The sequence below is a fragment of the Anguilla anguilla genome, chromosome 1 (assembly GCF_013347855.1).
Source record: "Anguilla anguilla isolate fAngAng1 chromosome 1, fAngAng1.pri, whole genome shotgun sequence".
Lineage (NCBI taxonomy): Eukaryota > Metazoa > Chordata > Actinopteri > Anguilliformes > Anguillidae > Anguilla > Anguilla anguilla.
The window spans coordinates 15,784,150-15,809,568 of record NC_049201.1 but is presented as its reverse complement, the minus strand read 5'-3'; the positions used below and the strand labels follow the sequence as shown (position 1 = coordinate 15,809,568).

The window sequence follows — 25,419 nt, the reverse complement described above, 5'->3', positions numbered from 1 at the left end:
GGAATGGACAGCTCTTGTCCATCCCAAAAGGGACATTTAACAATTGGCTGTAATTTTTTAGGGGTTACCTCATGTAATGGGGGTATTGTTTCATTCTCAGCCATTCAGTTGAACGTCCTATATGTTTTGGCCAGAAGGTTGTCTGCCATTCTTATTTAGGATTAGTCAGTTCATTGTACACCATGAGTTTAGATCCAGAGGTTGCATATATGAGCCACGCTAAATGGATGTGAATTTTCAGTGGAAATCTGAATCAGGCAGACAGCTTCTTTTTTTTTGCAAAGGAACATATTGTTGGATGCAGTCCAGGGTGAAATGAGCAGAGACAGCTCTGCTTGGACACGGCTGGGGTGCCATGGTGACTGATCTCAGCTGGCTTGTAGCCTCATCTCTGTTTGCTTCATACATGAGAGGAGGCACAGAACATCGATTCAGTTTGGCAGGATAACAGAGAACTGTGGAATTCTGCCCAAAAATGTGCATGCACGTGTTCACCCATGCATGCATCTCTCTCTCTTTCTGTCTCGGTCTCTTTCTGTCTCTCGCTCTCTCTCTCTTTCTGTTTCTGTCTCACTCTCTCTCTCTCTCTCTTTCTCTCTCACACTCACACACACACACATGCACACACACACACACACACACCTACGCACACACACACACACACACACACACACACACACACACACACACACACACACCTTAAAGTTAGAGAACACCTGCACATGTATGCAGAGACCCTGTCCTCATAGTCTCAGTCTTACTCAAACAAGAAATTGTACTTTTAAAATATTGTCCATTTATAAATGTCCATTATAAATGTTTAATAATATGTTAATAGCTGCCTTATACACAACAGCAACATATATTTTTTGCTGTTAGTTGACATCAGTATATAGCAAATTAAGGCCAGGGTGACCAGATTGCAGAAACCACACATGGATATTATATAAACTTTTGTGATGGGAGGATATATATATCACAGAAGCCAACTGTACATTTTGTTACCTTTTAGGGAATTTATTAATCTGGCAACCCTGTCCCTAGTCTAAATACTGTATCATTTTACTACCATTTATTCACGTCAGACTAAAAATAAACAGTGTATATTTTAGGGGAAGTATGATGCGGTTATGGATACCAGTAGTAACTGTCCTGCCATGCAGTGCTACTTAAAGGGACACCCAAAAATTTCTTTTGGATGGATGTCTTTTGAGTGTTATTGGTCCATCCTGCAGTGCTGGCACTTTGAGGGGCCCTAACAGGATATGTTTTGGGGCCCCCCAACTTACCCGCCCCATAAATAAAATATGTATTTCATTAGAATAATTAGGGGGTTCCCGGGTGATTTCGGGGCCCTAAACAGACCCTAAATGTAGCTTACTGGGTTGGGCCGGAACTTTCAAATATGTCCTCAAGTTTCAATATGAGCTGCGAGATCAAACCAGCTATAGACAATGGAGTCTAATGTGCAAAAAAACTGCATTTCAGAACTAAACTTTTAAATCACGTAACTTCAAATTCATCTTATGTGGCTCCTTTGGAAATTGTACTTGTGGGGCTTGACTGTTAATTTTTGCTTATCTTGAAGGTAATAATTATCAAAATAATCGACTATTCTGCAGAAATAATTTCACATAGACATTTGCTGTAATATCAACAATCTTTTAAATGGGACATTTAACGCCTTGCATTTTGTGGTTATTGCGGAGTGTAATTCATAGGGTCGGCTTTGCCTGAACCTCACATACTGCAGATCTGCAGTGTTTCTTTCCTTCTCTCTATGCCTCGGGGTGCAGTATACTTTTCCTTCATGGAAATTAGCTTCACTTTCAGAGGAATATTTATGAGCAAAGTGAAGTTTGTCTTAACCTATAAATTCCAATCCAGTATGCTAAAGCGTGAAACTCTAAATCAGTTAAGATCCTTTGAAATAGTACACGCAGTGTAATAGTAGGTGCAGTGTAACACAAAGACAAGCAATTATTGTGGCAACAAATGCGATGGGATTTGATTTGTGTTGCACTGCTTGATAAACCACATTAAAACTATGAATGATGATAACAGTTCGGTAGCCTTGCTAAATGTAAACAACAGCCCATAGACAAGCTCCTACAGGGCTGTCGTCAGAAGGCTTTTATCGGATCAGTCATGTAAAATCCATGGAGATCGGGTGTTGGTCAAAGGCTGGAATATAAATATTTTTTGCCTTAATGGAAGACCAACTGTGGCTTGCTGACAGTGTCCCACTGCACTGTTGGTCACCTGGCTTTTAACATAGAACTTCTTTTCTAGAACTTTAAGGCTAAAGCATACGAGCTCTGAACCTTTTTTCCTGATGATTTCTTGAATTAAGCAATACAATGAGTCATGTATGCCCTTGGGATTATGGTGTGTATTTTTATCATATTAAAGTATCCTGACTATTCAATGTTCATCATTGAATTACACATTTTTCACTTTGAGGTGCAACTTAAAATACTCAAATAGTAGTTTTGTTGCATGGGTAATATTTCAGCATGTATACCTGACCCTAGATGTATTTATGCTGTATCAGCTATTCTAGTGGTATTACCCTTATTTTACTTCATCATTACTACTAACCCCTTTTACACTATATAATAAGTATCTGGACACCCCTTAGTCTGGAGCTGTTTGTCATGGTTTTGGTTAGGCCCCTTAGTTCCAGTGAAGGCAAGTCTTAATACTACAGCATACAATGACATTGTAGACGATTCTGTGCTTCCTCAACAGTTTGGGGAAGGTCCTTTCCTGTTTCAGCAAGACAATGTCCCCAGGCACACAGCGAGGTCCATATAGAAATGTTTTTTGTCGATCCAATCCAACACCTTTGGGATCAGTTGGAAAGCCAACTGCGAGCCAGGCCTAATTGCCCAATCAGTGCCCGACCTCACTAATGCTCTTCTGGCTGATTGGAAGAAAATCCCTGCAGCAATGCTCCAGCATCTAGTATAAACCCTTCCCACGAGAGTGGAGGTTGTTATAGCAGCAGAGTGGACTCCATATTAATGCCCATAATTTTGGATGAGATTTTGGACGTCAGGTATCCACTTACTTGTAGTTTATCTGTTGCTTACATACTGCTAGACTACTGCTCCTCCTTTGTTGTTGTTTTTCTGAATTGTTCCCTATGGCGTAGCTTTTTAAGGTATTTTTAAGGTGGCAGCAATTAAATTTAATGGTGTTAAATTTAATGGAATTTGAGCACAGTTCAGTGATACTACATTGAATTGCAGTGTGCTTAAATCTTAGTTTGACAATCCTCAGCCTTTATACCTTGTGTAAAAACATATAAAACTTTTTGTATGTCCACATGAAAGAACACATCTGAAGACTGTGGTGAAATAATCTAAATTTGGCCTACTCTTAAATTGTGTTGTAATTATGGAGGACATTTGTTCTGGGAAAAAAGGATTTGTAAAATTTAAAGTTAAAAAAAAAAACTGAACAAAAGATACAAGACACATTTGCTGAGAAATGCAGATGCCTTTTATTGAGTGGATGGTACATTGACGATCACAAAAAAAGGTCCTTAAGTTTTGAAGAAATAAAAAAAAATATTTTACTTTATTTGCTTTAAAAATTGAATTTTTGTCCCAAATACATAAATGCCAATTGTGTCATGCCTCCGCCTTTACCAGTGTGAGGAGCACTGCAGCTGAAGAACGTGCACTCCTCTGATGCAATATGCCAGGAGCCAATGACAGTTTTCCACATCATAGCCTTCGCAGTACTGCTGGAAAACTAGGCCTGATTGGACAACAAGTGTTTCTGTTTTCAACGTCACATATGTTCTGCAATAGGCACACATCAAAGGAAAAGATCTGAAAATACATGGCTGAAATGTAATCTATGACAATTCAGTCACAATCTTTTGAATGTATCATTTGCATTGACTGGTCGTGAGGACTGAAATTTACAGACAGGATGACAAATGAAGTTTTCATGTTTGTGGTGGTTTGATTGTGAAAAGCATTTCCTGTTTTCGTATTTTTTTGTGACCTGAAGTGATTTGTAGTTTGCAGTGTTTTCGTTTTTTTCATTGTACTGTCTTCAATTATTTTAAATTTTTAGTTTTCAGTTTTAATTTATGTATATAAACAAGCAATCGTGGTTAATGATGGAAGACTATATAAGCAACTGGACTCTAACCACCTCTCTCTCTTTCTCTCACTCTCTCTCTCTCTCTCTCCCTCCAGTGGCAGAAACTAATGTGCCCCAGCTGAAGCCATGGTGGAAGGAGATAGTAGTATTAGGCACTGTTGGATGTGCCTCTGTGGCCTTCCTCTTGTTAATTGTCATTATCTGCTACAAGGCTATAAAGAGGTAAGCCTCTGCTGTTCTATTCTCTTTAATTTGATCTATAGCAATGCCAAGTGCCTTTCTCAATAGTGCACATTGCTTACCAGCTATTGGTCCTGAATGACTGAAAGCAACAAGTTAGTGTAATAGAGCGTGAGGAGTGTGAAAGTGTCCTCTAAAGATGGAATGGTAATTTTAACAAGGTGGTTCAAGCCTCCTCTGTCCTGTGCCATTGATGCTTGATATACCATAAAATATATACCATAAATATTTGGTGAACTGACCCATTAATTGAGAAACAAGGGATCTCTGTGAGGTTTGCCTGAAGGCTGATGTTTTGATCAACATGATCGGTGTGTGGTTGGATTATTTCTTGGAGGGGGGGGGATTGACAGTGTTGCACAAACACAATCCATTGTTCTGATGGACTTTCTCTGAGACCATGACCCCAACACGCTCTCATCGCCGCATGCATTCTAATGAGTGCAGGGGCTTCCTGATTGAGGAGCAGTGGGACGTCAGTTTTCCAGGGTGGGCTGGGGTCATGGTGAAGGCACCACTTCACAGCTTTGGGGTAGTCCCCATGCAACTGATTAATGTGTATCCGGCCTGTGGTGGAATTATTATATGCAATGCTTGTAGAAGCTGCATTAGAATGTTCATGAATAGCAATGCATCCACTGGACGTATACATCATGTTTGTCCAATGTTTTTTCAAATCTTTTTTGTTTGCTAATAAGAAGGCTGCATTTTGGGTAGTTATCCCTGTGGCTCTCTACTTCCTTGATTACATTATACGGTCATCTCAAGAGTGGCAGAAGCATAAATTTAGGAACGTGCAGAAATCCAATATTATGGTGCCATAAAGATCGGAGCGTTTCCCTCTTGTCTCCCGATGTGAGTCGTTACCATTCTAATATACTGAGTACTCCGTATATAACAGCAGTACTAGCGAGACCCAATTTCCCTTCAAATATTCAGACTGTTCCAATTATATTTTTCTATAAAGCGCGGAGTGCACACACACACACACACACAGGCATGCTTACATACGTAAATACACATTATATATTAACAAGATGTGGGTGTGAGACCTCATGATACGGCGCAGCGCTATATGAATGATGCTACATAGACATTTTCCTTTTCTCAATAAGGAAGGAGCCGAGTGCGTGCAGTGGAAGTAATGGGTGGCTGGGCTGGGAATTCATTATGGCAATTCTCCAGTATCCTATAGCTGGGGGGGGGGGGACCTTTTTTAATGCAGCACTGACAAGAAAGTGTTGCCGTACAGGCCATTTTAGCCCCAAACCCAAGTCATTATTTATGAATTAATTTGCGCAGTCATTCAGTCGCGGCATCTTTTATACATGCGAGCAGGTCGTGTCCTGAAGCTGCAACTGGAGCGCGCCCGGCGACTGCAGACTGCGAGCTACGCCGCGCTGCGCCTAGCTACGCCGCGCTACGCCGCGCTTCAGGCCCCTCTGGAACAGCGCGGAGCAGATGCATCCTGACTGCTGACATTATGAACTCTGTGCTGTGCTCCAGATGTGCGCCGGTTTAACATCCCCCTCCACATGTAAACATGAGCTCTATGTTCACATGCAGATGACCAAAAGAGTCACTATTCGACAAATAAGCCAGCAGTAGCTTTTCAAAAATGTTTTTAATCACTTTTTAGCAGTAATAATAATACGGGGGTGTATTGTATAAAATAAAATTTTGATCTGTGATTTTGTCTCAGCTGTACGAAGGCATAGTGGGTTTGTAGTTTAAAGCAATAAAATATTTAGTTATTGTAACTCCAAAGCAGCTTGTACAATATAAAATAAATAAATTGGTGACTGTGATTAAGCTGCTTTTTAAGAACTTACAGCATTCCCGGTGGATCAAATGTGTCACCTCTCTGGTGCATGTATGTTGCATCATCGTATCTGCCATAGCTTAGCATCCAATATTATACGTTTTAAGCAGTTATTAGCCATTAATGATATGACCCCAATATTGTTTTGCATCCCTGAAGTCATTTTGAAAGCAGAAGAATATCAGAAAACATTCAAGCTAAGGAAAATTGTGCCGTCTTTGCATAAATTTTGCATTCTACCCTTTTCCCTATAAAATTCAACACCATATGCATTTTTAAGTTGAAACTCGGGGTCTTTTAAGTTTACGTTGAAACGGTGGAAAAGCAGTGTGTGGAGTGCTGTTGTGTACATAAAAACTGTCTACTGCTGCACTTGGCTCTGAGGTAACGCTGACATACAGCTGCTGTAAAGCTGCCCAAAAACACTCCAAAGAGGACCTTGCGCGAGACAGCCGGCTAAATTCGCTCGTTTAAGTGGTTGCTCAGATGGAAGGAGGCTTGTGGGACGCGGTGAGGCTCAGTGCACCAGGGGGGTAGATTATCGCTGTGTGCCTGCACCGCGCGTGGCCAGGGCATTCTGTTGATCAATTAATTAATTTTGGAACCAGACATCTTTCTCAGAAGTCCTAGCCCAGGGGAGCTCAGTGCTCTCTGGCAGTTTTTCCAGGAAGCCGTAGTTGCCTGTGGAGGAACAGTAAGCTGTTTTTTATTGCGGTTTGGTCAACTCATTCATCACACACTACTGTGTATCTATAGCTAGTCAAGCCAGCCTCTGTTTCGCTCTCATTCTCATTCAATTGCTCTCTGTAATTTAGCATTGTGAACTGAAAAAAATTCAACAATTTCATGTGTGAATGACTAATTACCAGTTTTTTAAGATTACTGTTGAGAGAGTATTGTTTCTAGAGGGTAAGAAGATAATCTTCAAGACCATTCACACTATGTTCGATCACTGATGGCAGAAAACTCTCAGATCTCCCTGGAAAAAGGTCTGGTGGGATGCTTGGATGTTTAATAATTCAGTTATCCTGTTCTCTATGTGTACTTCATATTATTACAGTGTATTAAATTTCATGGAAAAGTTTATGTACTGTATATTCCATGGATGTTAAAATATGGGTGATTATTTAATGATTCTGAGCTGAAGAGAAGGTACAGTGGAGGAACATTTCTCTATACAGTCCTCTCCTCTCCCTCAACCCCTCTAGTAAAGACAAATAAATTCATCTAGCTGAGTTAGCATGCTGTCCTTGATGTGTTATTTTAGTCGTTAATGGACTTTGCAGGTCATGCAGCCGTACCCTGAAGTTGAGGTTATATATCTGTGGTATTGTAGAAGCCAAACCCTAACAAATGGTCCTGTCAGTAGGATAGTGGCACGGGGACCACATAGCAGCTGTGCTTGGTAATGGGGGGGTCTGATGCCATTGGGATTTTAGGGTGCGCTTGGCTGAGTCATACATATGCTATGACTCACCAGCATTTCAGCAACGTTCATCCACCTTGTGTGGGGCACACAACAATTATTGTAAGTCAACCCAGTATTTATTTATCAATTCAGTTATCAATGGGCTGTCTTAGTAAATGCAAATTTATCATTTTACCTCTTTACTGATTTACACTAGAATATTGGAGCTTCAAAATTCTAGATTCAAAAATGTAAATGCATTACATTACATTTATTTGGTAGACGCTTTTATCCAAAGCGACGTACAATAAGTGATAAATACTGTAAGGATCTCTACAGTGCTTCTGTAGGGTCGTTACTTGTATTTATTTGCTCCCCCATATGATTTATGTTTGCCTGTAGTAGGCATACAAATTAACGAAGAAGTTGAGGAGTACCTACTATTTGGAATACCTTTATTAACATAATAACACCTCTAGCTATTCCTTTCATTCCTCAAGAGCATGAAGTGCATGCATCTCAAGAGATGTTAACTCTTGATCAATCAGCATTTATTTAAAAGCCTGATCTAACTTCATTAATTAATAGTTATGTTCTATTCATTAATAGTTCTCTTAGAGCGAAAACCAGCATGTTTGGCTCCAGGACCATGGTTGTGAAACACTTGTTCAAATCTTATGAATTTATTATGAAATGCAAATTTACATAAAAAGTTTTGGTTGTATGGAGGGATGTGTGCTATGCAATGTCCAAAAGAGTTTATTGTATACTGTAACAACAGAATACTGTAATAAGGTCGGACAACATTCACTACATGGCCAAAGGTATGTGGACACCCCTTCTAATTAGTGGGTTTGGCTACTTCAGCCACACCCATTGTTAACAAGTGCATAAAATCAAGCATGCAGCCGATCTACATAGAAAAACATTGGCAGTAGAATGGGTCATACTGAAGAGCTCAGTGACTTTCAGTGTGGCACTGCCATAGGGTGCCACCTTTCCAACAAGTCAGTTTGTCTCATTTCTGCCCTGCTAGTGCTGCCCCAGTCAACATTAACTGCTGTTATTGTGAAGTGGAAACGTATCGGAGCAACAACAGCTCAGCTGGGAAGCAGTAGGCCACAGAAGCTCACAAAATGGGACCGCCGAGTGCTGAAGCCTCTAGTCCGTAAAAATAATATTTTCTCAGTTGCAACACACACTACAGAGTTCCAAATTAAAAAATGGTAAAATGGACTGCATTTATATAGCGCTTTTATCCAAAGCGCTTTACAATTGATGCCTCGCATTCGCCAGAGCAGTTAGGGGTTAGGTGTCTTGCTCAGGGACACTTCGACACGCCCAGGGTGGGGATTGAACCGGCAACCCTCCAACTGCCAGACAATCGCTCTTACCTCCTGAGCTATGTCGCCCCTCCGGATTATCTCCGGAAACGACGTCAGCACAAGAACTGTTCGTCCGGAGCTTCACGAAATTGGTTTCCATGGGCGAGCAACTGCAGACAAGTCTAAGGTTACCACAGTGCTGGAGTGGTGTAAAGCGCACTGCCATTGGACTCTGGAGCAGTGGAAATGTGTTCTGTGGAGTGATGAATCATGCTTTGCTATCTGGCAGTCTGATGGATGAATCTGGGTTTGGCAGATGCCAGGAGAACAATACCTGCCTGAATGCATAGTGCCAACTATAAAGTTTTGTGAAGGAGGAATAATGGTCTGGCAAAGTTTTTTATGGTTTGGGCTTGGCCCCTTAGTTCCAGTGAAGGGAAATCTTAATGCTACAACAAACAATGACATTCTAGAGAATTGTGTGCTTCCAACTTTGTGGCAACAGATCAGGGAAGTCCCTTTCCTGGTACAGCATGACAATGCCGTAATGTACAAAGTAAAGTCTATAAAGAAATGGTTTGCCAAGTTTGATGTGGAAGAACTTGACTGGCCTGCACAAAGCCCTGACCTCAAATCAAACACCTTTGGGATGAACTGGAATGCCGACTGCGAGCCAGGCCTTATCGCCCAACATCAGTGCCCAACCTCACTAATGCTTTTGTGGCTGAATGAAAGCCATGTTCCAAAATCTAGTGTAAAACCTTCCCAGAAAGGAGGCTGTTATAGCAGCAAAAGGGGGACCAACTCCATATTAACGCCCATGGTTTCGGAATGAGATGTTCAACAGGCACATATGGGTGTGGTGTTCGGGTGTCCACATACTTTTGCCCATGTAGTGTATTTTTTTTAAATTATATCGTATATTAATTGAATAAGGTTTGCATGTGAATGTGGCTTGAACATGTAGGTAGTTGCAGCTGATTGTGCTGAACGTTTCCCTGCTTGTGTCACATAGTTATAGTCAGATTTACTGTACGTGGCCCAAAATAACTTTTCTTGTTACATTTGGCATACAAAGTGGATTCTGTCCAGTGTCTGTTAGTATGATTCCATTTCAGAGTAGCAGATATTTAGACAAACAAATCCGCACTGCAGACCCGAAAAGTAAGCTGCTACAATACTTGGCTGCCTTTAATTTGGCATTGGGATTTTAAAAAAAAATATGTGTCAGATTTTGCTAGAAGCTTTAAATGAATTCCTAACATGCAGTTTGAATTACTCTGAACAATCGATCGTGTAAATGCAGCAGAGAAGCCAGTTCTTAATCTTACATTTGGAAAGCAGCCCTAGTAAAGATCCCATCTGTGTTCTGCAAAAGATGCATGTGCTGGTGCTTAACTGGCCTTATGCATGCCTGGCTTCTGCATCCTGTTGACTGTATGTTATCCAGGATGCTGTGAGACTCATGTGACAAAGAAAAGAAAGATTACTTTGACCAAATTTGTCTTTCAGTGATCAATATGCAGTCAAACCTATCCTCAACAGGACTGTTTTATTTTAATCTGAGCAAAAATAATGGTTTCAAGACCTACTTCAGTCAAGTGCTTTATTATGCAGAACTTACCGAACAGTAAGGTCGTCATATTTTACCAACAGTTTGTCAGTCATTCAGACTCAAATTTGATTTTTTTGATGATTACAACATTAAAAAATCTTTTCATTGCTCCAATTGAAATATTATTCCAAATAAATGTCTTTGGCATGTAAAAAAAGATCAAGTACATAGTAGAACAGATTCACTTCATTACAATCTGATTATGATTACACATTCATATGAAACAACATCAGTGCATAGCGAAAATGACAGGGAAAATATCATCATTTAAAGATTTAATGATAGTTGCATCATTTAATTTCTTCAGTTTGTAACATTTAGTGTTACGCATGAAGCATCACATCGGCAACTGAGCTGGAATGCCTGGCTAGCTGCATGGGAGATATCCATTAAACAGCCTTGAAAACAGAAATAATTTTCTTTGTTCGAACTTTGTTGAAAACTCTCGCCTAAAAACGATGCATTAAGCCTCGCCAGTCTGAATAGCTAGCTCCGTCTGAGGGATAAAGACAGAGGGAGAGAGAGCCAACAAGGGAGAGCTAAGTCTCTGTCAGAGCTGGCAAGCAGTAATTGGGCGTCCGAGTGGATCTGCTAAGTCAATAACAATGCGCGAAAGGTTTGTCAGTGGAAAAAGCCGGGGTTATATATAGCTCAGCAGCACCTCAGCGATGGGCTTTCCCGCTGAAAATAAGACGGACGATTGCCAGGGAGAGACGCCGGAGGGCCTGGCGTCCTGATAACTGTCTGCGGCAATTTTCTTTTTGTTTTGTCTTGTCCTTTCAGCCAGTCATTCGTCAGAGATGAGAGCTGAAAAAAGGAAAAAGGGGGAAAAAAACCTCACATGATTCCTAGAAACACAGAGAAATAGTAGGAAGACCAGATGGATAGATGCAGCCATTGGTTAGCGATCCAGGGGAAAGATGTTCTTGCGGCTGAGTGTAGTCAGCAAAAATGGGAATATCTCATAAGTATCAGGAAAGAATCTGAGCATGCCATTGATCGTTTCTCCAAGATTCTAATTCTAAGCGATGATTGAGGAATTAACCTTCTAAATTGCCCTTTGCTGGCCAAGAATATTCTCATTCAACTTATAATGCCATATAATGTTCCATTTCTGGGGGGTTTGATATTATTTCATCTTTAGTTTCAGTTTTAGTGCACTTTTTTCTTTGGTCCTGTTTTTGTTTGTGATAAAGGATATTTATCATCAGAAACTCGATAAGTTTCTGATGACTTGCGAATTACCTACAATGGCTAGTATAGGGCATTCTGAGGTTTATTGACTGAAGCAAGAAAATACACTTCAGGTAACTCCTAAGCAGCTTCTGCAGTGATGTTATGCCTTCAGAAGTATTACATGTGTATATTGCCTGATTATTTTGGAAATGAAATTGTGTTTACTATTATTTTTGGTTTATGCAACCTGGGACAGTTGCGCTCATGTGTTGTGAAGAAGTATAAACCAAAAGGTAATTCATTTCTCAAGCTCTCTAACTAACTCCTAATCTCTTAAGCAATTACAGGCCAATCACTTAACACTTAATGTTCCTCACTAAACATCAAACAGAGATGTGTTCTACTCAGTTTTAGTATGAAATATTCATTTGACCCACCAAATGCTTTGGTCACCTGCCATGTGTAGACAGCTCCCAATCTATTATTGAAGGCACCAGGTTGAAGCTGAAATGGTACATTCCGTATGCTCATCAGACAAAACAATTATTATCTTGGGTACCTGGTCTTTGATGAAGCCACACTTAATGAGAAAGAAAAAGCTAAATATGTGTCCTGGAAGGCCCTCAAGGCTTCCCACAGCATTATAAAAGTGTTCTTGTTCTACCTGATCATGCCCATATGTTCTTTCCTAATGAGATGAATTCATTTGAGTCTTTTTCGAAGCAACTGCAAGCATGAGATATAGCACAGTCGCAAATTATGATGGAAAGCAACGTCAAAACATAACGGCGATTAGATGGCAAAAAAAGAAAAGAAAACGTATGCACTGGGCTACGCTTTACCAGAGCCCATCTCTGTTTTTGTTATTGCTAATCGAGCCGTCCCGCATGGAGGCAGCAGCATCTGCTCAGGAAGGCTGTCAGCTGTGGCAGGCCACTCCCACTCTAGCCCACACTGGGCCATCAAGGACCCCTGCTGGCTGGGCTGCCTCCAGCTCGCAGCTGGCCCCGACACCTCTGAACTGCTAGCCCAGCGCGCGGATGTCAAAAAGCTGACTTTTCACAAAGCGATAAGACTGCGTTGTCATTGGCGGTCTCACCATAGTTTCCGATGGAAAATTTTACCTCTTGTTGTGCTATACATTCAGTTTTTGCTTAGCTGGTTCTTTTGAGAGCAGAGGATTCCTCTTCTTCCCTCTCAGTAACAAATGGTTTCAGGTGAATTATGGTGTTCAACAGTAGAGGGGGGCTAGAATGTGGAGAGTTTTATATTGTTTTGATTAATAATCATGCCAATACTGACAATAAGGATCAGAAGATGATTTCTAGTTGATTGCATCCAGTGTAGTGACATTACCTTTATAATCTTTATACAGTATATGTTTTTACATATAATTTTTCTTGTAGCAAAAATATCAGTATATTCAGTATGAAAGTGAATTAACTGTAGCAGTCTTAAACCTTGCTTAAAAATACTTATCTAAACCTAGGTAAAAGCTTAGGTAAACACTGTCTCTTAAAGTTATTTACTGTGAATCACAAGCTAGATTCAACCAAGTTAACAGCAAAACAGCTACAGACAGACATTGTTAATCATTCAAACAATCAAAGACAGGCTGAACCTAACATTTACAGCAGTAGTTAACAGACTAAGTGTTCATCCATGTACTTAATTAAATATTAAAATGTTTCCAGAGTATAACAGCGATTCTGTATCAGGCCTGCCTGTACGAAATCCAGGGAGATGCAGGCAGGCACAAGAGAAGAGCACTGTGAAATAATATGGCACTCACGCTCGGCTCGAGCGTTTCACTCACTCCACTCCACGCTCTAGTGAAATTGGTATCACTGCTCTCCCACTTTGCTTCACTCACATGCCCTGCCTGCAGCCTCTAGTCTCCTTTGTCTTCTGCCCCCATTGGTGGTTTATGATGTCCTCATTGACTCACTACAAGGTGGCTGAATGCCCGTCTCAGTGCACCAGAGCACCATGCCAAGCCGAGTGTGTCCAAAGCCTCTTTCAATGTTCCATATTTTTTATTGATACGCGTATCTCCTCCAGGAGCGATTTAATTGGAAAGCTCGACTGGTATTGGAAGACAGTGCAGAGGCTGGAAGCAGAGCCCCGTAGCTGGAATAAAAATTTTATGATACGGGAAATCAAACAAAACGGAAGAGAAAAACCCCCGATAGCACAAAACAGTTCAGTTTCTTCGTTTATCCACAATTTCTCTCAGGCAGTCCCACGGGGAAGTGAATGTGCCTAAAAAAAGAATTCTTTTAGATTTCTTTCCTCTGCCTAGTTGCATCTGTACTTAGGTAAACATGATATTATTTGTCTGAGAAAAGTTGCCATGTTGAAGATCAGTTTTTTTAGAAGCTGCAGCATACTAGTTTTGCAGTTAACACTATTTTATATTATTTGTCGTAATACCACTCATTGTTTCGAGATACAAATTTATGTAATTTTAATTATATTAATAAGATGTGTTAAGACTCTGCAATGGAACATTTGTAACTTTCATTTCTTTGGAGTTATCTATTTTATTTTGCCATGTTTTTGTTTATCTGTGGTGCTGTATGCTTTTCGTAAAATGCTTGTGTAGCAGTTTGGGGCATGTAAAATGTTGTCTGTCTGTATTGCTAGCAAGATAGAAATACAGTAATGGAGGCTAAGAGTGTAATTCAGTCCTCTCCCTTTGTGTGAGTTAACGCATCAATGATAATCTATCCATTAATTAAGGTTACATTACAATGCAGTACTTTGAGCCTAATGCTTGTGGCAGCCATAGCACTTCAACTTGGAAGGCTTAACTTAGGACAGTACGGTCAGCCCTCTAAGATCTGTGAAAGCTTCTGCTCTTAGGTGCTATTTTAGTCTTTTACTTAACAGTAATAAACATATCAGTTCTTTGAGGAATGCTGAATATGGTGGGCAAAGTATATATTAGATCTTTTAAGTGTATGTAGACAAAAACAGGCCATTCAGCCCATCTTCAGCCCCTGTCTGCTCAGCAGAAAAGCTGGTGTTTACTATGCTAAATCTAAAACTTTATTCCCTTACCCATTTTCTTCCTAATAATAAATTCTATTTGTCCTTCTTGCATCTGTTATGGCTTGTGACTTTATGTTGTAAGATTATATGGACAACTACTATTGGTTGTAATCCTGATGACTTCAGCATCAGCATCAGCATTGTTCATTGCCTAAACCTGTATTTATACACTCTGGATAAGCTAAATGCCTAAATGTGTAATAAATGTATAGAAATCACACTGCCAGGAGGAGCAAGTGAAGTTAGTAAGTGAACTTACAGTAAGTACTGCCTCTTGTTATTTCCACTGCTGACTGGTGGTGAGGAGGTTTAGTGACTGTCTCAGTCTACCTGTCTTTCTCTTTCTGTGATCCTTTCAGACACGTTCATTAGATTTTATGGGTTGATAAGAGTGACAGTTGGTGAAAGGACTGCCTTTTGGAACAGGGATGAAATGATACAATTTTAGGACAGCTATGACAACTGTTTAGGGTGGCAGAGGTATGCGATTTATCAATCCCTAATCCACTCCAGTACATACTGAAATTGCCTCAGGAAATTGTCGTTTCCACAACATTAAACACAACAGATTACATCAATAGTAATTCAGTGGAAGGGAACTCCAGACAAACCATTTGCATTCCTCAGTGGAATTATTAGAGCAAATGAGCAGCCTTTTGTAGAAACGAGGACATTCATCAGCTTGGAGTACCAGGAATCACCCACTGCCATGTGGACCAGGCTGTGCACCCAAGTCGATAGATTAGATATGAATATGGATGTGGATTATATAATCAAACAGGGGGGACAAAGGAGAAGAGATTGAAGGGAAATATGCTACATTTGGCTGATATGGAAGAATACAGACACATGTACAGTATGTGATTTAAATAGAGAAATTATTATTATTATTATTATTATTATTATTATTATTATACGGACGGAGTGTGGCACAGTGGGTAAGGAACTGCGCTTGTAACCGAAAGGTCGTAGGTTCGATTCCCGGGTAAGGACACTGCCGTTGTACCCTTGAGCAAGGTACTTAACCTGCATTGCTTCAGTATATATCCAGCTGTATAAATGGATACAATGTAAAGAGTATGTAAAAAGTTGTGTAAGTCGCTCTGGATAAGAGCGTCTGCTAAATGCCTGTAATGTAATGTAATTATTATTATCTTTGAGGGATAGTATTATAAACACAGTGCGTGTGTCAGTTACACTGCCTTTTCACTGGTCCTCAGAGAGAGGGGCTTGTGTCACAGCCAACAATATGTTTAGCTCTGGTCCCCTACTGACTCTAACCCAAAATGGCATCTGGAGGCCGATACATTTTCTTGAACTAAAGCTAAAACTAAAGTAAAAGGGTAATGATAATGTTATATGGGCTCGAAGAGTATGGCAGCAGGAGCGTAGTCCTGGTGAGCCCTCCCTGGAGGTTCATTTGGCAGTCTACGTCATTAGTGACTGTTGCTCCTGCTCTCCTGTGGGTCACTTCCCCGTCTGCCTCGGAGTCACTTCTCATTGTAAGTGACTGCACTGTCACACAGCAAAGATAACAGATAAGTCCCTTGGTTTGCACCCGAAGAGCAAAAGCCTTGAAAAGTTGGAGCAAGGACACCAGGCTTAGATTTTAAGCGTAATTAAGTTGTCAGGTGCGATTAAGTGACATTTGGCAGAATACCTCTGAGAGCTTCCCATACCCATTAATGTGCACTAGATGAGTAGCAGCCGCCACTGCATAAATAAAGGCATTTAAACATTTACAAGGATGGCCGGAAGGGGGGAGAGAAAGAAGAGAGAAAGATTAGTCATGGGTCTACAGCTGTCTGTTTTGAAGATCAAATTTTTGGGGGCGACCGTGCGGCAAGTTCTGAGTGGTGATCGTGCTGAGGGTACAGCGAACCAGGATCGATCAGAATAATGGCGCGTATCATCTCAGTCTGTAGTGTACCGCCTGCTCCACCCACTGTACCTGCTTCTCCCCTGATCAAGCATCAGGATTAAGGTGGGCGTTTGTGCTCAATGGATAGCTCAACTTCAGCTTAAATTGGCTTGATATACAGTATAAGTACTTTAAGGCCCACTACCCCTCTCTCTCTCTCTCTCTTCATCTCTCTCTCTCTCTCTCTTGCTCTCTCTCTCTCTTCATCTCTCTCTCTCTCTCCCTCTCTACTTTCTCTCCCACTCTCTGCTCTTCCCTGGGGAAATCACGGGAGGCCGGATGCTGCCCGAGTGTAAATCACGCCTGCGGACAGTTTTATTAGATGGCCCTCCAGCCCCGGGCTGCTCCAACTGTTCCAACAGATGGCACCTCTGGAACAGAGCATTGTCTAATCCACCTTACCTGAGGGACCGTTCCTTTTATCACCACACATGAGCATGGGTGTCTTTAACCATTTCCACGAAGTTGCAGGGAATGTAGACTGTGCTCTGTTAATATTTTTAGAGTTATTTTTATGGGATAATGTTTTTTTTTTTTTAATGAAGGGTCCATTGGACACCCAACAAGCTGCACAGATCTGGACTGCAAGAGTTAGTTTAGTGTTGGCGGGGCATTACAAATGAGGGACCCATTGGGAATATGAAGTATTACACATATGTGGGAAGCATCCAATATATAGGAATGTATTTCTAATATGATTTAAAAATATGAATGTTATTGTACCTACTGCTAAGTGGATTTGTGTCATATGCAACACAATATGCACAGCACTGTATATTTCTCTTCCTCTGTTGCCATGCAGTTCTGTGAATGATTTATGGAGAGGTTCTGTTAATCCCATAGTGCTGTTTATGCTTTATGAGAGTATACTTAATGTTAAGTGTCACCCTCCGATCCATAAGGAGAACCTCAGATTATTGACTTCCTCAAATTTTATTGATTATTGCCGTAATTTACTGCCCCTCAGTGGGGAGTGCATTTCACCACGGCACAATTTATGAGGAGAGCCTTCGCCGTGATGGGGATGGATGCTTTGCGTAATTAACACATTCCTCTTCCCTGAAAGACGGCGGCCATATTTTTCCCTTCCGCCCGTGGCTCTAAGTACGGACTGACCTTTTCAGTTTCGGCATCGCTAACGGAATGCATCATTAAGCTGGCATCAGAAATTAGCTTATCTGCACACAACAGGCTGCAAAGTCTTGCCTCGTCCTGAATGAAGTCTTAAGCCCACGGTCTTAATTGGCCACATCCTCGTGGTGACATTAGGGCCTGGCCCTGCCCCTTATAAAAGGCATCTGTAGTATCTCCTGTACCAGGATGTCTAAATTACACTGCAGTGCCACCACTGATTTTTGTTTTCTTCACCCCTCACGGGGGAGAAGACAGTGTTTGTCACGCTACTAGAATCCAATAGCTAAATGCAAAATATTGTACTTAAATTCATGCAATAAAAATGATTTAGAAAAGATGTCTAGATATTACTAAGCAATTACAAAAAAAGTAACATTTCACACAAATGCATTGAAAAATCTGGAACATACACCCCTTCTTGTGTCATTTAACGTGAATTGCTTTGCTTGGATACACTGTTGCAATGTTCTGCTCTTGTGACTTTATTGTCTTGGGAATTTTGGGAAGCCTTGATGCAAAAGCCATTTCCACATCGTCAGACTGATCCATGAGAGTTATACTTAGAATATCTATTTTTTAATTACAGATATTTCTTCATATACTTCATCGGTTTATTGGCAGTTTATAGGCAGAGTGAAATATTGTTGTAGAGTAGCTGTATAACTGTTGAAAAGTAGTTTTTACACCACAGGCATTGAATGCTCTTTTCATGCACATTATCCTGCAGAAAATAACTTGTCAAGTTTAATTATGTTTAACCAGTGGTTTCTTTAACCGGTGGTGCCATTTACATTAGGTGAAAGGGGGATATACACAGAAGCATTTAAGGACACAGCGAAACCACTCTGCTGATGGAACATCGTCCTTATACTGAACAACTGTACTCGACTATGTCTGTCTCACTTATACACAGCAGCGAGCGGCGTATAGTGCCTGACCATAGACCCAACTGGGGCGGTTAATATTTCATGCTGAAGGTACGAGAGCAGGATATCGGGGACCAGGAAACTGTGCCACCGCCTGTCTGCTCTGGAGACTGAGTTCCCTCACTCTGCACATTAGGCCCCAGCTGTCAAGCCCAATGAAGCTTCCCTGCCTCTTGCTTCTGACTGCAAAGGCTCCTGCCATTGTCCAGCCTTCTCTCTCTGCACTGTTTCCTTTGTTCCTTAAAGTCGAGGCAGGCTGGGGTTTGTTTATGTGTATCCCAGTTTATACTTAGCATTATCCTGCCATAGATTACAAGGAGAAACCCTTCATTATATTGTTTTTTTCCCTCCATTTATATCTCTACCAGCCACCTACAAATGAAACAGTGGGTTATATAAAAAGGCAGCCTTTTTGGTGCAATGATCTGAATCATTCCTACACTGTAGAGTGAGTAGAAAAAGGAGTCACACAGACAATGCAGTATCTACTGCGGTCCTCTTCTCACTTACTTTCATGGTGGTCATTCAGGGCCTTACTGTTCAAAGGTTTTCCCTCTATCATCTGTAGTATGACAGTTTGCTATCATTTATTCCTGTGGATTAACTTGTGTTGCAATGACAGTGTTGGCTTTAATTTATTTGTTATGTATGAGCTAAGATGGAAGAAAATGCATTTAAAAGCAGATGGTGCTCTATGGTGCATATACTGTGAAAATTAGTGCTAAACACCATAGATTAAACTGAGGGGTGAATGTTCCTTATAATGCCCTGTGCATACTATCAGTCGAAGCCTCAGGGAGATGGCAGATACTTTGAGAAGAAACACTCCAGCTGTGGCATGTTGTGGATCCCCTCAGTTTCAATTCCACAGGGTCCAGAGTTTTTTTTTTTTAGCTTCCTGGCCATGATCCCTGAAATGATGTGTGTTCCAGGAAACCACTGCGGAAGGAGGAGAACGGGACCAGCCGGGGGGAGTACGCTATGAGCTCCCGCAACAAGAAGACCGTGGACACCAACAACGCTGTGGTGTAGAGGACTCGCAGACAAGAAGCAGACAGATCACAACAACCACCACAACTCCCCCAGGCCCCCTCTCCACCAAACCCCGGTCCGCGAAAAAGCAACGAGGGTGGTAACATAAATTTAATGCACCTTGCCAGTTGTGCTCATGCACGTCGGCTTCGCTAGCAATTTAGAAAAATAGAGCCAGGATAAGACAGGGAGAGAAGAGAAGGAAACACCGTGTGGGGAGTGAGACAGGCTGAGCTCTGAGGCTCTGAGCCTCCTTAACATGCAAAGCTGGACAGTGCCATTCTGAACAGGAAGTCGTGTCAGCTGAGGAAGGGTTGACAGCCGGCGCCGTGGAAGATGAACCTGTCAATCTGCACGGCTTCCAGAAATGACACCTCAGAGACACTTTCAATGATGGGAACACTTAATTACAATAACAAGAAGAAGAAAAAACAATGCATGCAGTTTCCATGGAATGCAAAAACCCTCTAGATTTTTCCACGTCTCTGTTTTTCTTCTTGAGTTCACATTTTATTTTGTAGCAGTTTGTTTTTGCGGCTTTGTTGATTGTGTTTTTCATACTAGTACCCCATATTGTATTCAGGTCCTCTGTCTAAAGTCAACTCCTGCCGCATAGCATTTCAAAAACACAATGGTACCCTCTGCCTGTTCGCAAAATAAGAGCATCAAAAGTGAATGCCCAAGTTCAGATTGAAATGGGTTGCTTCCCGACTATGCAATTTAGAAAGGGAACATAACGGTAACCAAATGTGCAGCGAAGGGGCCTTCTTCATAACATTACTTTTGGGCACTTGGCACTCAGTTTTCGTTTTTACATAGTACCCACTTATACAGTCTGACACATACTGCAGAAGTTAACTACCTTACTCAAGGTAACAGCTGCCGTCTCCTACTTGAGAAGCAAACCTGCAATATCTGGGTTACAAGCCCAGTTTCCTTACCATTATACTCCATTACCATCTGTATGTGTGTTTTTTCAGAAACAGTCTTACACCTAAAATATGTTTAAATTCTTCAGACCTTTTGGTACATTTGAGCATGTGTCGTTAGATGTATCTCAGTTGTAAATTATAAGTGCATGCACATGCTTCTAAATAAAAAAATTTAAAATGACACCACATTGCCATATTTGGTAAGGGCGCAAAACAAGTAAAATATCACCAAAATACCAAATACAGTGGTATTGAAGGAATGTAAGAAAATTGTTTTGCTGCGCCCTGAGTTGGTTTTAAATTATATTTAAATTATTATTTATATTAAATTATAATTATATATTAAAGTGTCAATGGGAAATGAGGTTACTTTATTATCTAAAATGATTGTAGACCATCCTGTAGACTACTTGTAAATTACAAGGTGGGTTATATTTTTTCAAATTTCAGCACATATAGGAAATAAAAAAAATGGCAGAAGGGCTCTTGCCTTTGGATGAGGGAATAAGCTGTATTATTTGGGAGCTATCATTGTCTAGTATTATTGCTAACTGTAACAATAATCACCCCCATCTTATCGAGTAAATACTAATGTGTTTTCTTAAAAGTTTCCCCCCTTATACCAAGGCCAATTTACCAGTTGGGTCAAATTTGTTCTGCTCCTTAGCAGAGAGGATCAATTTACATGTGACATTGTGAAATATGTAGCTATTTAATGCATGTGCTAAGAATTTCAGAAATTCCCCATAAATATCCAGGGAACTGTCCGTTAGTGATATAACTAGTACTGTTGATAAAATCTTGTCATACCAGGCTTACAGCTTATTCATGCTACTGTAGCTACGACTTGGTGGCATTATAGAGAAAATGGCAAAAATTTAGAGTACTCTAGTTTTGGCATGAACTGTCTGCTGTGTTACAGCAGTCCATCCAAATACCATTATACATCAGGTGGGCAGCTGCCGGAAATATTTAATCATGCATTCACTTCTGTATTAATAATAAATCTGATACTAAAATATAGGTGCACCTTATATCACCTGTAATCAGATCTGATCAGGAGATGGTAAATTTGGTAAATGAGGCCCAAGGAATCGGTCCATAATTGAAATGTAAGGAACTGTTAGGTTTTCACTGCATTTAACTGTATATTTTGCCCCTTGTGTCAATACACAAATAATTCTTTACTGACTGAAGACTGTTAATTATTACCCAAGGCTACTGTTACAGCTATCTTAAAACCCATTAATGTTTATTTATTCCATTGGTTTATTTTTTATTCATCTGTAAAATTGTGGCTTTTCTTTGACTAAGTTATAAGAGTGTTCTTATTGTTGTGTCTATGTCAACTCTTTTTTTCAGTGTATTTGTAAATAATTCCATCTGATGTAGTGTCCTAGTACTGTACACCCTGCTTCAGTGAACTATGGACACATTGGATATTGGTCTGCTTGCTTGGCTCTGTGAGATACCAGTGAGAAGCCACCTGCGGCTTTTTAGTTCACATTTTATCATACATTGCTACATCATCAGTAATGTAGAGGTGTGTGTGTGTGTGTGTGTGCATGCATGTGGATGTGTGTGTGTTGCTCCTGTTGAAGAGTCCATGATAGATTTTTGCCCAACTAATGAAAGGGTGAGAGAGAGAGAGAGAGAGAGAGAGAGAGAGAGAGAGAGAGAGAAAGAAACTAAGATTTGCAGCAGGAAGTGCATTGTCAATTTCTTAATGTGATTACATGATGATTCATTTTTTTCACCTGAGGGTGGTCCATCGTCATAGAAACTGAAGAGAGATCTGACTAAGGTTGTTGGAGCCGGGAATCTGAGCAAGGGAAGGTACAACCAGCTGCTACTTTGGGATGATATGTGAATAGAAAGACAACACTCTTATAGCAACTTATTTTCTACAGAGTGAGATTGCACATCTCTACTTGTGCCGTAGATTATAAATGAGCATTGACACGAAGAGAAAAGAATGATCTTTCTCCCTTCAATTATTCAGTGACATGCAATTCAACATAAACGGTATGTTATTATACAACAGCTTGTGCAGCCTACAGTATTTATAATTAAATTTATACATTGGTTGCAATTTGCATGGCATTTAAAAATTTATCTCATTCTTGTAGAAAATTAGCTGCGCTTAAATTTCAAGCAGTTGATTTTTGGCTGTAACTTTGCCACTATAGAACCTATGGTATCAATTTTTTAGCCATAAACTGGACTTGAGAGAGCCACTCTCCCAAAATAATGACAACACACTAGATTGTGAAATGACTCACCAATGTATTCAGGACCTGAACAGAGCCTATTCATAATATTGTTCAATTATGTCATCTTTTAGTGCAACCAGCAACAAAAGCCCCTATATTGATGAATACACATGGCAAGAATACAAAAGAAATTTGGCTAAACATTTTGCCTGTCTGAAAACAGCTGTAAATGTAAATTATATAATTTTCAACTTGTTCTTCTTTATTTTGACCCTTGTGGGCTGTAGTACTGTAGGACTAAGGCAGTGTTAGAGGTGTGTAGGCGTGTCCAATTTACTGGATTACATCGCCCTAAATTCCTCTGTTTAACATGCTTATTAAAGCAAGAGATGGATTTAAAGCCAAACGTCATGCATTTCACAAGTATATGAAATAGAACAAGTAGTCATATATAACTTCAGCCCTGCTGTAGCTGACATAGAAAATGAAACATTTTTACAGCACGGATTTAAAAAAAATTACACATAAAATCATATTTCCAAGCTTTTCAAAGTATATACAGTAAATCCCTATTTAACCTAATATTCTGTGCAAACTGGGTGAAATGAATCTCCATTTCAAGTAACAGTGATGATGTCTCTTACTAAAATGCTATAAATTAGAGTGAATGTGTGTATATGTGTGCCCATGTTATGCATACGGTATGTGTGTGTTTCCCTGTTGTAGAATAAAGTGCTGAGTGTGCAAGCACAGACCTTGCATTGTGACATGTACTGCATATCTACAGTGTACCCAGCATCTGAGCATACATCTGTATCATATTATGTACAATACTATAACCTGAAAAATAATGCATGAATGTAAATATTAATATAAAAGAACGGCCTTCTTGACTGTCTATCACATGTACAGAGTAAAAGAAAACATGTTTATAGGGAAATATATAACAACAGAACTTGTTGATATGCTACAAATCAGAATTAACTGTTGTCATGTTTCTGGAACAAGCCATTAATGTATATTTTGGTAAATAAAGGTTGTTGCACAATGTATGCATTGCATACCAATATGTTATATATATATATATATATATATATATATATATATATATATATATATGTAGTGCATTGAACTGATTTAATTGCAACATGCTGACTTTTTTAGTTTTAAATAAAATTGTACTTTAAAAAGACGCATTGTCAGTTATGTTGTGATGGGGAAAGCAAACCGTGTGTAACATGTTCACTGTTCTCTGTCTCTCTGTCTGTCTAACCACTCTCTGTCTGTCTCTCTCTCTCTCTAACCGCTCTCTGTCTCTAACTGCTCTCTGTCTCTCTCTGTCTAACTGCTCTCTCTATCGCTCTGTTTAACACTCTCTCTCTCTCTCTCTCTCTCTCTTTCTCTCTCTTTCTCTCTCTATCTGTCTCTTTCTGTCTCTGAGGTGACTCATTGCACACTCTGCAGTTGGCCTGCAGTCTGAGTCTGTTCACCAACAGGCCGAGTGCAGCCGTCATTCACACAGTCCCTCTGTCATTCCACATCTGCCCGGAGAGGCAGTTTACTGTTATTAAATGTGTCTTCAGGGGTAAAACTTGTTCAGGGCAAGCAGATATCACAGTTGGCACATTTGATTCGCTTGATCACATTTTCACACTATTTTCACTGTCATACTTTTGACTACTGTGAACCCCTTGGGGGTAGATGTGCATCTCCTGGGCTTTCTGTGGTGGAGAAAATGTTCAGAGTCTTTCTCAAAACATTAATTATTAATGAGCAGCTATTATGAAACATATTCAGTACTCTGGTGTCTGGGACAGCAAGTGAAATAGCATCTTTTGATGTCAGCTCTTTGTTCCTCTTTAACTTTAGCCTATTTTTAATAGACTGGCTAAGACTAAGGCTACATTATCTCATTCTAATGAGCTTCAGCAGTGGATTGCTGACTAAACAAATTAGATTACTAAGAAGGGCCGACTGCATGAATATTCACAGCCTTATTATTGGCTGAATTCACTCACGCTGGAGAAACCTAGCCCTGATGGGTTTCTAGGTAAACGTGTGACTCCCTCATTCATGCATTAGCATTTTATGGGGGCTAGGTGACCTGTTACTCATTGTCTGTTCAAATAGACAAACTGCCTCAACACACTCTGCAGATGGTCAATTAGGAATATGGTTTTGTGCATTTTACTGGGGTGAACAGTTGCCTTTCACCCCTTGGCTAGGACTGAATCAAAACTCTCCTGTGTACAGCCCTTGAATTTAACCCATGCGAACTCGTACCGATGTTGGTTTCATTGTCTGAGAGTGACAAGTATCAGTGGCTCAGCACACCAGATGGCTTTTGTAGGGGCAAGTGGATGGGTTTGTGTTTTCACTCATCTTCAAATACAAGTTTCTGATGCTGATGTCATTTCACATCTGGGGTTAAATTCAGTATAAATGTTCAGGCTGTAGCTGGAGCAAAAGAAAAATACAGGACCTCTATAGCAGCAATCA

General features: G+C 40.3%; 1 protein-coding gene across 1 annotated transcript in view; it reads left to right on the top strand.

The window, feature by feature from the left end:
• Positions 1 to 23,972, top strand: part of prima1 (proline rich membrane anchor 1) — a 36,590-nt gene extending 12,618 nt beyond the window's left edge. The window contains exons 3-4 of the mRNA XM_035379445.1: positions 4,218 to 4,344; positions 19,676 to 23,972. Coding sequence (XP_035235336.1) covers positions 4,218 to 4,344; positions 19,676 to 19,775 — 227 coding nt within the window. The 3' untranslated portion in view covers positions 19,776 to 23,972. The remainder of the gene's footprint in view (positions 1 to 4,217; positions 4,345 to 19,675) is intronic.
• Positions 23,973 to 25,419: the final 1,447 nt, after the last annotated feature.